Source organism: Protobothrops mucrosquamatus, unplaced genomic scaffold (assembly GCF_001527695.2).
Source record: "Protobothrops mucrosquamatus isolate PMUCROS unplaced genomic scaffold, P.Mucros_1.0 scaffold20, whole genome shotgun sequence".
NCBI lineage: Eukaryota > Metazoa > Chordata > Lepidosauria > Squamata > Viperidae > Protobothrops > Protobothrops mucrosquamatus.
The window spans coordinates 3,171,490-3,184,483 of NW_015386405.1; the positions used below are offsets into that span (position 1 = coordinate 3,171,490).

At 36.3% G+C, this 12,994-nt stretch overlaps 1 protein-coding gene across 1 annotated transcript in view; it reads right to left on the reverse strand.

Annotated features, from left to right (window-relative positions):
- Positions 1-514: 514 nt before the first annotated feature.
- LOC107282946 (cadherin-10) overlaps positions 515-12,994 on the reverse strand; it is a 92,049-nt gene continuing 79,569 nt past the window's right edge. The window contains exons 7-11 of the mRNA XM_015810784.1: positions 12,217-12,353; positions 10,914-11,035; positions 7,103-7,211; positions 5,295-5,546; positions 515-1,119 (exon numbers count right to left, since the gene is read on the reverse strand). Of these exons, the coding sequence (XP_015666270.1) occupies positions 626-1,119; positions 5,295-5,546; positions 7,103-7,211; positions 10,914-11,035; positions 12,217-12,353 (1,114 nt within the window). The 3' untranslated portion in view covers positions 515-625. The remainder of the gene's footprint in view (positions 1,120-5,294; positions 5,547-7,102; positions 7,212-10,913; positions 11,036-12,216; positions 12,354-12,994) is intronic.

Sequence of the window (12,994 nt, forward strand, 5' to 3'; positions counted from 1 at the left end):
CCAAATTATTTTCCAGAGGAGCTATTTTTCTCCAAAAAACAAACAAACAAAAAACAACCGATATAACTAGTTTGTTCATTGTATGTATAGATTTGGGCGGGAGCACACTCTCTGAATGAAAATGCTTAGTAAGGTTTATGGAGGGTTCTTCTGTGCATAGTTTCTGAAAAAGAAACACATTTCCAAGGAAAATGTGGATGTGCATGTAGAATGTGCATGCATGATCCTTTTGTAGATCACTGCCTGGGTCTTTTTCAAAGCCGTCCTCTCAAGTGGAGGACATATACTTAACCGAAACAACTCTCATATGACTGTTTGAGAGATTATATACCTGCTCAAACAGTGTATCCTCTATTTAATAAAATGGATGACACCAAATTTCAATCGCTTTGGCTTTCAGAACAGGGTGAACTAAAATGCTAACTATATTCCATGTGACATTTTACAAGAAAGAATAAAGGACATTAATGAGCAATTCAAAACCGAAGGAAAGAAAAAAGAAGAAAAAGAAACATTGTGCCGAGTGGTAGGAGAATGCTCCTGAACATCAAATATTGTCACGTGGAAAAGGTATCTGTAAAGTTACTTCCTCTCAATTGAACTATATACTGTATCCTACTGTAGGTTAGGAAGTGTCTTTATCACTTTCGCCTCCACCATACATCTCAGCAAGCTTATTAAACCGAGGGCCCCATTCCTTGAGGTAATCATAGTTTTGGTCTCCCTCAGTAATGCCAGACTCTAATGAACTCAAGGATTCAGCTATAGAATCATTTCCTTCATAGGCATAAGTCGCCAGGGAGTCATATGGTGGAGCAGAGGGGTCATGATCATGCTCCTTCAACCTTTGGTTAATGAAATCGCGGACATCTGTGTTATCTGGAGCAGAAGGAGTCCTCCGTGGTATAAATAATGTTTCGGGGATAATATCTCGGCGGAGTTTCTTATCTTCAATAGCTGCAGGATTTCTCAAAGTGCCTATATCAAAAGCCTGGGTGTCTTCCTCTCCACCCCCTTCATCGTTATAGCTCACGATATTGTCTCTGATGTCTTCTTTAGACAGGATCAGAGGCTCTTTCTTGCGCTGCCTCTTTAGAGCAGCAAACAACACCACTATAACTTGGAAGAAAGAAAAACATGAATTAACTAAAGCTCACATTTTATAATACTTTTCTTTATGAGCGCAAGTATACAACTTGGTTTACTATCATCATTATTAGCATATGGCATTGTTACATTAGCCAGGAGAATACAATGCAATTGCAGAGTAGTAGTTTGGCTGCCTGTATACCAGTTCTATCAGGTACACGTTTGTGTGCTTCCTATGGTGTGCCACAAGCTTCACATCAGAAAGGAAGAGTGGCTCTTCCTGTAGTGTCATCCAAGGCCCCCCTTCCTTCTCCAGAGACATCTTGCAAATGGGCATCACAACTGGGAAAGTTCAGAGCCAGCAGGAATCTGACTGCCTACATGGAGCATCAACTCATCTCCTGACCGAAGTGGTACCTATTATCTACTCACATAGAACATGCTTTTATACTGCTAGGCTGGCAGAAGCGGAGGCAAGTGATAGAGTACACCCCGCTCAGTAGTGCCAAGACTCAAACTGCTAGAGCAGAGACCAACTCCAACATCATTAAGCCACTGAGCCCCTGTCTCCTTACAACTTGGTTATTATGTGCATTGTTATTTTACTAACTTTGTATATGATATCAGTTGTGGCCTGTTTGCCTGTGGTCTCCCTATCCGAAAGGTTTAATTATAAGACTGTTTTGCTATATACTTTTTGGGTAAACCTAATGATTCTGATCCTTGATTTGTGGAATGAACCAAGGAAGAAGTGTAAACATTTCTGCTGAAGCAGTCCAACATTTCTGCTTTGCTTTAGCATTTCATTTTGTAGAGTTGATAATTTAGGGAGTTGTGATTCCAATATAACTGGAGGGCAATAGATTGAGGAGGCTGCTATAGAAACACAGAAAAAGAATAGGAAGTTAATTGTCATCTTCTATCCTTGTTTCAAGCAATAATTATATATTATTGCACCTGAATATGGAAGGACAGATTCATTGCCAAACAGCTGCTGATTAATCTATCAACCATCAGTTTTAACGAATCTTGCTTTTTAAAAACACAAAAACCCCATAAAAGCAATCAATTATGAACAAATTGAAATCTGAATAACCCCCTCCCCAATTTTTCCTATTTTTAAGCTACTATAAATATACCATATTGAAAAAAGAGAGGAACATTTCATTAAGACCTGCAGTTTTCTTCCTCTTGTATACTTACACAAGTCCTTTATTTTTTATGTGTCTCTATTCTATACCACAGCAGGGCATTCTACACAAATATTAAAAGAAGTCATCCAAAAATACTTATTTTTGATAAAGTGCAATAGAACACAGTGCTAATGCGTTCTTTTTTGCAAAACATATTGTGTCAAGCTTTTGATCTGATTTGATCTGTTTTCCTATACAGTTTCGTTCAGACTTGCAAGTTAAAGAGAGAGTGGTTTCTTTTGAGGAAAGAATTGCTAACAAAACTATGTATTTGCAGTCAATATACACTAATGGATTTTTTAATGCTTGTTTAACATGTGTAGTCATAGTTATCTACCCTTTTAAACTATATATTACATAATGTATATATGTTGAAACTAATTGCTTTCAATTAAATTAGATTGAGAATATCTTGGAAAGCACTTGGGAGTAATGTATTGAGACCTAAGGCTTAAAAAAAATAGATGCCAATAAAAAAAATTCATTATAGGTGGAATACCCCACTCTTCTTATTATATCTCAGCTTAATCTTAACAAGAAAATGTTGATTCACACATTTAATATGAAAGTTTTACAAAACTATTCACATTTTACACATTAGTTTCTAAAAAAAAATGAGGTACTAAATTCATCAAGTGAGAACTTTAACATCTTTGAAAGAACTGTCTAATTCATCATGGAAAATTTAATACAGCCGACTTGACAAGTTATATGTGTGGACTTTCAGTGTATGAGGGTTTACGTTTTAAGGAAGACATTATTAGTGTATGTATTAGTGTTAAGTCTGGATATGGTCGGACTGAAATCCTGAGGCCACAGTGGCTTAAATAAGACTCAAGAAGGGCTCTGAATTGTCAGGTAGCTGATGGTAATATATACACTTTGAGTTACAAAGAATATAACTAGGAATGTGCAAAATGACTTGAGTGTTCTCTATTTGAAACCAAGCACTTTTGAATGTTTGTTTTGAGTGTTTTGGGTGTTTTCTTTGAATTATGAAAGAAGACTGTGTTAAGATGTCCTTTCCAGCGATAAGGAGCATTGTCTTTTGAATTTTCCTGCTTGGGCCAGTATAAATGTTTGTCTTAGCCTAGGTTGGATGATCTGGAATTGAATGCTGGAATAATGCAGTAGGCATATAAGCAGCAGATGACATAATGACGAGCTAGCCTGGATCTGTTTGTTGCTAGTGGGACACCAGAAGAGGAAGATCTGGATAGCAACAAAGCACTTATTACTGGATTCTGTGACTCACTGGATTGCTATTACTGCTGCTTGTCCTAGAATTGGTGGAATATATGGCTTTCTGCTTTTGAAATACTGTAATTCCCACATTCTCATTGCAGTTAAGCTGTGTTATTTTTTCTGTCCAGCTTTACAATATTTAAAAGAGAGAAAACAATGGTGGTGCCTTTGATTTTAACCTGGACTTCTTTTTCTCGGTGTGCATTTCAAAGGGTGTTCCCTGCCTGATTCCTGCAAATCAGGCCTATCATTTGGGAGAGATAATTCCTTTAATTAGTTTAATGTGTGTATTGGTAGTAAACACATTTCAGGTTTAATCTTGAAAACCCATGCTGGAAAACCCTTCCTGTTATTTGTTAGAAAAAAATATGGGTCAGCAGGATGAATGCAATAAACATCTTTTGGTCTCTAGGTTGCTTAAAGATCTCCTTAGACATCCAAACACGTATCTTTTCCATTGTGGCAACAATCAATAGTCTAGAGATAAGACATCTGGTCTTAAACAGAGCAAAATACCATTACAATGAATGAAGCAGCCATAAAGTGTTCTTCATAAAGGGTACCTCAAAGCGATCAGGTTCACACAAGCTATTATGAAAATGATGGCTTTGGACAAGCATTTCTTCTGTTTCAAGGTTCTGATACTGTTATTTAGTTAAGGTTAATTTTTGGCTATTTTCAGAAGGTAGTTGGTACTATCTCTGTATCACCCATGCTGGAAAAATATTGCAATATTTGTGAGCACCAGATACCAAAACATATATCTACTTCATTTCAGATATTTGGATGTAACTTTTACTTTTTTGTCATTGTGCACTAAAAGGAATGGAGGATCTAGTTATGGGGAGATGCTACCTGATATGCTGAACACAGCTTATTGGAACACAAGGCAAATGTGACTTTAAGTGCACAGCTGTAATGGGCAGAAAAATAATCTTCAGAAGAGAGGAAGTTTGGGGGCAACCAGGAGGGAAAACTAGGTGGACATGCTATCTGCAGTAGTACCAGCAGTCAGGTCTACATTCTGGCATGAGATGGTAATCTCCAAAATATTTGGGACTGTGCATATTCTAAACATCCCATCAGAATAACAGAGTTGGAAGGGACCTTGAAGGTCTTGTAGTCCAACCTCCTGCTCCCTTGGTATTAATTGAAATGGGATTAGTTTGACATGTTATTCAAGAGTTTTCTTTAATAGTTTCCTGCAGTTTTGATGACAAGTGGCAGCCAGTGTATATGGCCATGCCTGTTACTTTTGGGGGTGTGTGTGTAAAAGGGAGCAAAGGGCTCATATCAATTTTAAACATTTCCTATCGAAAGAACACTGAAAATGTTTCAAGCTTTGTTTTAATGAAAGGCAAAACACTCAAGCTGTTCATAATTTTGTTCCATAACAATGCAGCCAACTCAACATTGTTCCAAGGAAACATTTTGGATGGGACTCTTCTGTTCTGTTTTTCAAATCCAATGTTGTCTCATTTTGGGTACACCCGGTAGTAATATCCCATGCTTTCTCTGTGGTTTGTAATGGATTTTAATGCAGTATTTTGTTATCTGAACTGGGTTTACGCTGCTTGCCTTTGTATGACTTGTTCTCCAACTGCTTTATAATCCAAGGTTGACTCTCAAATTACAGTAGCTACAAAAGGCTTAATTTCTGACTGGTTGCAAGGAGTGCTCAAAAAATGTTGTACCCAATTCAGCTTGGTAGTACCTAGCATTTAGTAGTATTACATTTAGCACATGACTTATTCCCTCAAAACTTACCCAGAAGAATAATGATACAGAGCAGAATAGCAATGAGTGCGCCTGTACTAAGGCCCGCTGGGAGGAGCAAAGCTTCAGCATTGCAGGACTGCATGTTTCCCCGACTGTCACAAGCACACACCCGAATTGTCAGTGTGCCTGTGCTACTCTGGATGGGGTAGTCATTATCTGATATCACCACTGGTAGGAGGTATGTGCTTTTTTCATGTCGGCTAAAACCATTCCTTCTTGTCAAAATCCGGGCTGTGTTATCTGAACCAGGAAGTCACAAACAAGACACACATTACAATTAATCCCATCAAGGAATGTAACCCATAATACTATAGCAGGCTTTGATCCTAAGAAGCAACTTATACAAGGTGCCTTTTGATCCACAGCCACACTTACAGCTTCACTGACAATTTTCACATGTTGAAACAAACTTTAATAGTAAATTCATTTTTTCTTAATATGGCACTAAATAATAATGCTAACTCTCTCCTCTAAAGGTGTTCTTTTTTCCCCCTTTCACTGAATGTATAGGCTTGGTTTCTCAGTGATAAATGCAAACATTTGCAACTTTTGTTTGAGAATTACATTATAAGGTAACATGATATAAGGCAGTATACTAAAAAGCGAAACACTTCAATGATTGAACTCTCAGAGTCTATAGTGCAATTTCCTGGACCAATGCAGGTAAACTGGATCTCTAATTTCTTTAAAATTTGCAATGTAACAGCCATACCAGGCCCTGGTCTGAAATACATATTTAAACCATCAGTTGTCATATGCTGATTAAGTAGAACTTCTTTGTACAAAAGCATTTGAATTTGGGGCCTTCTGCATGGAAAGCAGTTATATTCTGTTACTTTTTTTCCCTACAGATCTAGTAAGTCTAAGTAGCTTATTTCTTAAAAAAAAAAAAAAAAGCTTTTGATTGGAAAATAAGCAGGAATCTGGAAATTCTGAAAAACATTCCAAAATGTTAAGTGGTCACCGCTCAGTGATTGAATAGGTTTATCAAATCATCATCATCATCACGATCATCATCTCCCCCTCCCCCCCCCTCTCATGTCTGTCCTTTTCAATTTCACTTTTTTGGTATGTCAAACTTGCTAAACTTGCTCTGTTTGCCTATTCTTCCTTTATCAACATGTATAACAACACATATCCATAATTATACACCCGAGTAATAAATAATACAACAGTCTTTAATATCAAGTAATTTAGCTTAAGAGCAAAACTTTGATTAGAAATCAAATACTCTGCTGTATTCTCTTCATCTTTTCATTTCCAAAGTTAGATTTAATTTTGAAGAAAAAGTCAAATAATTGTGCTTTTAACATGAATATACAAATTTGTAATTACTACTGGTAGAATATCCACTTTTTTTCTCTTAGTTATATCCAATTAAGAACCTAAATAACATATTAAGAATTTGTTATATAAATATTACTGTATTGAAATAACATATTGTACCAAACTGAGAAGATGGCACAACAGATGGTCAATCCAGCTAGATTTAATAATATGTCAAAGATATTATATATTAACATTCTAAGGATATAAAGTGTCTCTTTTTAGTTTAGTTTCTTGAAATGTTATCCATTTAATTTCTAGGTTGTCTATTGTTTTCTGATTATATATGAAGACTTTGTTGTATTTCATCATATCTTGTATTTTTTTTTACTTTACCAATGATTTCTTTTTTAAAAAAATCTATCCTAATTTCCTGAATCAAAGAACATTGAACTGCTAAGTACAAATAAAAAGAAACACTGTAGAAATGTGTATGAGAATTAATCATCCATCTTCTGTATGCATTATACCTTCATTGTCTTGGACGGTGAAATTTGGATTGACAGCAGCTAAACTGAAGAAAAACTTTTGTCCTCCAAGGGGATCATCTTTATCAATAGCACTAATGGTCTGTATTAGCTGCAGGGAAGAACAAAGAAAAAGAAAGTGCAGATTTGCAACATACATGACTGATTGTTTTAAAAATAAAAAGGACTCACAAAATACATTACTAAAACACATGTATTGGTATAATACAAAATACAAACAAAATCAGTTATATATTAGGTATACTGGCTGATTTTCTTAAGCTGGGATAGGCAACAGGAGACCTGGCTTTCTACAGTTTTCAGCTGGGCTTCTAATCCTTAAAACCAGATGATCTCAGTATTAGGCCCTATTCTAAATCCAAATGGAGAGATAAGCATACTGTGCTTTAATTTCTCTCTTCCCCTTAGAATGCATATAGATCAGAGGTGTCAAACTGTCGGCCCGTGGGCTGGATGTGTCATGCTGAAAACGCGCCCACCCCATTGCCAGCAATGGGAAAAAAGTCGCGATATGTCGCAATACGTCACGTGATGTTGCGAGTTTGACACCCCTGATATAGATGAAAGGCAGTAGCAAAGTAGTATTTATGGAATACAGGTTTTTTTAAAGTCATTCACACTTATAATTTTTCAGGATTTCCCACCTCTGGTTTAATTATCTGTTCTATACAAAAACTAATGATGATTTTACACTATAGTGTTAATTTAGTGTAATATAACTTAATTCCATCCATCCATTTCCTCCTTCTCTTTTGTTTGAACAACAAAATAATTTTATGCAGATCTAGCCATATATAAATCATACCGCTTTGATTCCTTCTTCCCAAGCAAGATACTTAAGAAATCCTGAGATACACAGAGGATCATGGCTACCAAAGGTTCTACTGGTGGCCTGATTTGACATTATTCTGAACTTTGGGTGGTGACACCTCGGATAAATTACAAAATGGTTGCAGTAGTGGCCTTGGCAATTACACACATACACACATGTAGGCCTGGTGCAACAATGCTAGTGGGCACTATGGCGAGTGAGTTAAACTATGGCATATCATTACAAACCTCCGATTCCCCATTCATCATTTAAAACAAATCTGCATATAAAATATTACAACTTTCTGGTTTCAGACAAATGGCTGTTCAATCTCTTCTTAAAAAACTCTAGGGATGGAGCACCCACTACCACTGAAGGCAAGCTGTTCCACTGATTAATTGTTCTGTCAGGAAACTTTGACTCATAACTGATTTCCTTGGGTCACAAGGTATAATTCCAGATCCCAGCTATTTCTCATTCCTGGATCACCTCTTTGCAAAACAAAGGTAATAAGGCAATAGGTAAGAAATCAATATGCAAGGGAGTTACTTATGCCTACTAATGTACTTGTAGTTGGATTTGTTTTTATTGCTGTTCTTGTACTAAGGTATATTTTATTCTCTTTGGCGTATTCTGAAAGATATATAAAGTTTGTTTCTGTTTCTATATTTGGTGTTGTTTTTTTTTGCATAGCAAAATCCAGGTGGTTTGTAATGCTTTGAAAACCATAAACATTTAGAGATTAAAAATCTTTTTTTAAAAAAAAAACATGTTTTTTCTGTTAATTTGTAATATACCATTAGCATTTAAATAGAAACGCTGCCTTTTGCATTTCTCTCACAATATCTGAGCAGCAAGTATTTCAAAGAAATTGGGCGGTGAGTGATTGGTCTCTATTTTTGTATCCCTTTTTTAAAAAAAACCTATGCCTCTATATATTTTAGTCATTCATTTCATCATTTGCTGCACACATCCATGAGTTTTTGATATACACTGTCAACTTTTTCTGAAGAGTTAAATGTACTTATTTTTAAATTATTCAGTAAGGCAAAAAGTATGTTTTTCTCTGTTTAGTAAGACACAATTTTATTTCAGGCTAAAACAGGCAAAAGTCACATAAAAAAGATTATAAAATTAGTTTAGCATGCCACTGCATTTACTTCATCAAGCAAGTAACCCACTTCTCTATCTAAGATTGTAAATTATTTGTTTAACATAGCTCTGGGTACCATACACAAAAGTGATTTGATTTCTTTATTTGGCTAACTGCAGTGGCTTCACAATGTGTTCCTTTTATAAGGATCCTGGTAATTCCAGCCAGACCTTCTCTGGAAATATCCCTAAAGTTTATATTTATACAATGTCTACTTTAAAAAAAAGTTTCTGCCCCAAACCAATCCTTGATCTTTTGTTCTCTACACTCTTGATCCAAGATTTGCCCAGCAATTGTCACATCTAATTGTGCTTCCTAATTTTATGAAAACAGAGAAGAATAACAGAATAACAGAGTTGGAAGGAACCTTGGAGGTCTTCTAGTCCAATCCCTTGCTCAAGTAGGAGACCCTATACCAGGCATGTCAAACTTGTGACGTCATGTGACGTCGCGCAACATATCAGGCCAGTTTTGCCATTGCCAGCAATGGGGTGGGCACGGCTTCCACGTGACGCGTCCGGCCCGCGGGCCGGCAGTTGACATCCCTGTCTTATACCATTCCAGACAAGTGGCTGCCCAGTCTCTTCTTTAAAACCTCCAGTGATGGAGTACCCACAATTTCTGAAGGAAAGCCATTCCACTGATTGTTAGGGTCACTGTTAGGAAATTTCTCCGTAGTTCTAGGTTGCTTGTCTCCTTGATTAGTTTCCATCCATTTTTTTCTTATCTTGCCTTCTGGTGCTTTGGAAAATAAGCTGACCCCCCTCTTCTTTGTGACAACCCCTCAAATATTGGAAGACTGCTATCATGTCTCCCCTAGTCCTTCTTTTCAATAGACTAATACCCAATTCCTATAACCGTTCTTCATATGTTTTAATCTCCACTCCCCCTAATAATTATCAAAATCAACAGCAATTCCACAAGCCACGCTCCACATTCTTATAGTAAAACTAGAGTGATAATTACTTATGGTCTGTTTTTGGGGGGGAGCAGGGGTCTCAAATCAGCTCCCTAAAATAGCCTTAATCAGCTCAACCTTTGATTCTTACTATTTTTTTTCTGGAAAAAATATAATGAAAGTAGGATGATGATTATTTGGTTTTTTTCCTCTTCTAGTTTGTTCACTCAGAATCAACCTTCCAAAGTTGCTATGTTCTCACAACTTTGCCCACACATTAGAATTAAGGGAAATGGGTAGTCTTCACTATTAAAACAACATTTCTCTCTTCTCAAAAGGAAATTTCTGACAGGATTCTGACTTTCACTGAGCCTTAATGTTCAGTGCTTTGCTTTTTTCAATTATATCAAAACTCTTCTTCTATATAGGTATTCTGTATTCTACAGATGTCTGTCAACAAGCTGGCTGAGATAAAAAAAATGGCATTTGCAGGCAGAAATGCTGTCAGTGATGTTTTGATCCATATCAACTGAAAGAAGTGAGCTACATAATGAAAGAAAGGTATACACACACACACACACACACGCACACTTGATTACAAGTAGTTGTTTATAGCGTACTTTTCTTCCACAGAAGTACCATAAAATATTATCGTATTTCTGAGAAAAGGGCTAAACAAAAACAGGGGAGGATTTGAGGGGAAAAAAATGAAGTTTGACGAACACAAAGTGTTTCGTCGGCATACAAAAAGGTGCTGTTGGCATTGCTAGAAAGCACAACTCTACAAAACTGAATTCTGATGTATTGAAAACCATTTTTCTATTTTCCTGTTATATTTTCAAAAGCGCTGTCATATAAAACCTTTATTTTCCCTATTTCCATAACAAAACTTGAAACTTGAAAGTGTGACCCATGTGCATAATTGACTTACTTGGCCTGCTCTTGCATTTTCACACACAAAAGTGTCATAGAATACAGCAAATTGTGGTGCATTGTCATTCACGTCCAATATTCTTACGTATACAGAAACACGGGTCGTCTCTTTGGGATTGTCTGTCAAAGCAGGGGAAATAGGCAACTTTGTTTAAAAATGGATTTGCAGTCGTAAACTAGGATATCCACAAATACATTGCATATTTCTTTAAAGGATAAACAAATTTTCAACCTGAACACATTTCTGACAATCTCTTTGCACCCAGTTTGTGTTCTGTTATGGACAAAAGGGACCAAAGTCACTGCTTATTCTCCATGCCCTTTCAAGTAAATAACAAATGGAAAGCAGTGGTGAAAAACAGTTTACTGACCGAGATTACATTTTATTTTTCAACTCTGAGGGCCAAAGAGAATGTGGCTGAAAATAGTGATATCAATCTCAGCTGAATGGACAGAGCCAAAACTTTAAATATACTATTTTAAACTTTCTGGCAGTTTAAAACAGAGCAAGAAGCATCTTAGGCCCCCTGTTTTGGGTCAAACATACAAGCATAAACAGTTTCGTTTGAGACTTGGAAAGATGGGAAGCAGCATAAAGGACAATTTGCTTCTTCTGGTTTCAAGGAAAACTATATTTGATACTACCGAATTCTTAGTCTTAGATTGACATTATTATACATTATTCCAGGACATATCCGATTAGGGTATTATTTTTATTAACTCCAATAAAATAAAGGGCAATTGGATAAGAACACAACTACAGTATATTCTTGTTTTATTTCCCTTTTTCAGCCGATCCAAACTTGCTAGTTTCCAATTTCCTCTCTGCATCACCAACCTTTGATATCATATATCAAGAAAGCCTTAAATAGGGTAAAATTGCTAATGATTTCACAGCCCACAAAATAGCCATTTTGATAACGAAGCACTATATACTCATCAGTGCAATGAAATTCTCCTTTCTACTATAGTGCTGAATAAAATCCCGCCCTAATATAAACTGTAGCCAAGCCATTGTAGGAATATGAATGGAGATGATTCAGAAGTTAACATTTCCAAAAGAAAAGAAAACTTGTTTTCTAGTAGCTTTTCTTGTTTTTGTATGACATCATGGCTACATGGCTATCCACGGAAGTGCGAACTGAATTCGCAATTCACATATTTGAATTGTGCTGAATTAGGTAAGACTGCACTGTCACACACACCTTTTGCTGGAGGACAACAAAACTGTATTACCTAGCTAAGATACTTTTCACTAGACACAATAAATAAAATATATACAACAATAATAATGAACTTACTGATTTCTGATGCTATTACACTAAGGTTGTGCCATTGTGATATTTCTCGGTCAAGCATCTTAGAAGTATAAATAGATCCATTTCCCGAATGTATGTTGAAAATTCTATCAAGATCAGTGTGACGATCCAAAGAAAACCTAATGATTGGTAGGAAGAAAAATAAGTTTTATGTTAAAAAGTACATATATACAGTACCATATATAACCTTTGTGACTACAAGTTATTCTAATTGAGAGTAGTAACATAGTTGTCAGCAGCTTTTAGAAAGCATTAAAACCAGCAAGAGATAGATAATATTGAGATACAAATCTCAAAATAATACTCTTTATACGAGTGGCAACCACGCATACATGGCACTGTACATCATGGCACAGTGTTGACCATCTTTATTGATCTTGACCCCCTATATGTTGCCTTCCTGTCAAATACTGAGATCATGAATTCGTTTTGCTCAAGATGCAATAATTAGAACAGTGACAATATTACAGTTTGTGACAATAAAAATTAATCAGAGATAACTGGCATTTCTAGACTTAAACATATTTAGAACTGACAATTCGGTCAATCAGACTGAAAATGAAGTCCTGTTTAATGTAAGGACCTACCCCACTTTGCATCTTAAGAAGACAGAACTCTTGGAATATTTCTTCCAATAGGCATCTTTATTAAGAGAAGATGGTTGCAGGCGTTCTAAACAGGACTTGGGGTGAAAGCTTCCAACTCAAGATTTTAAAGGGGTCCCCCCTTTAGCCACCCCCATCACCCCCTTCTCCCAGAG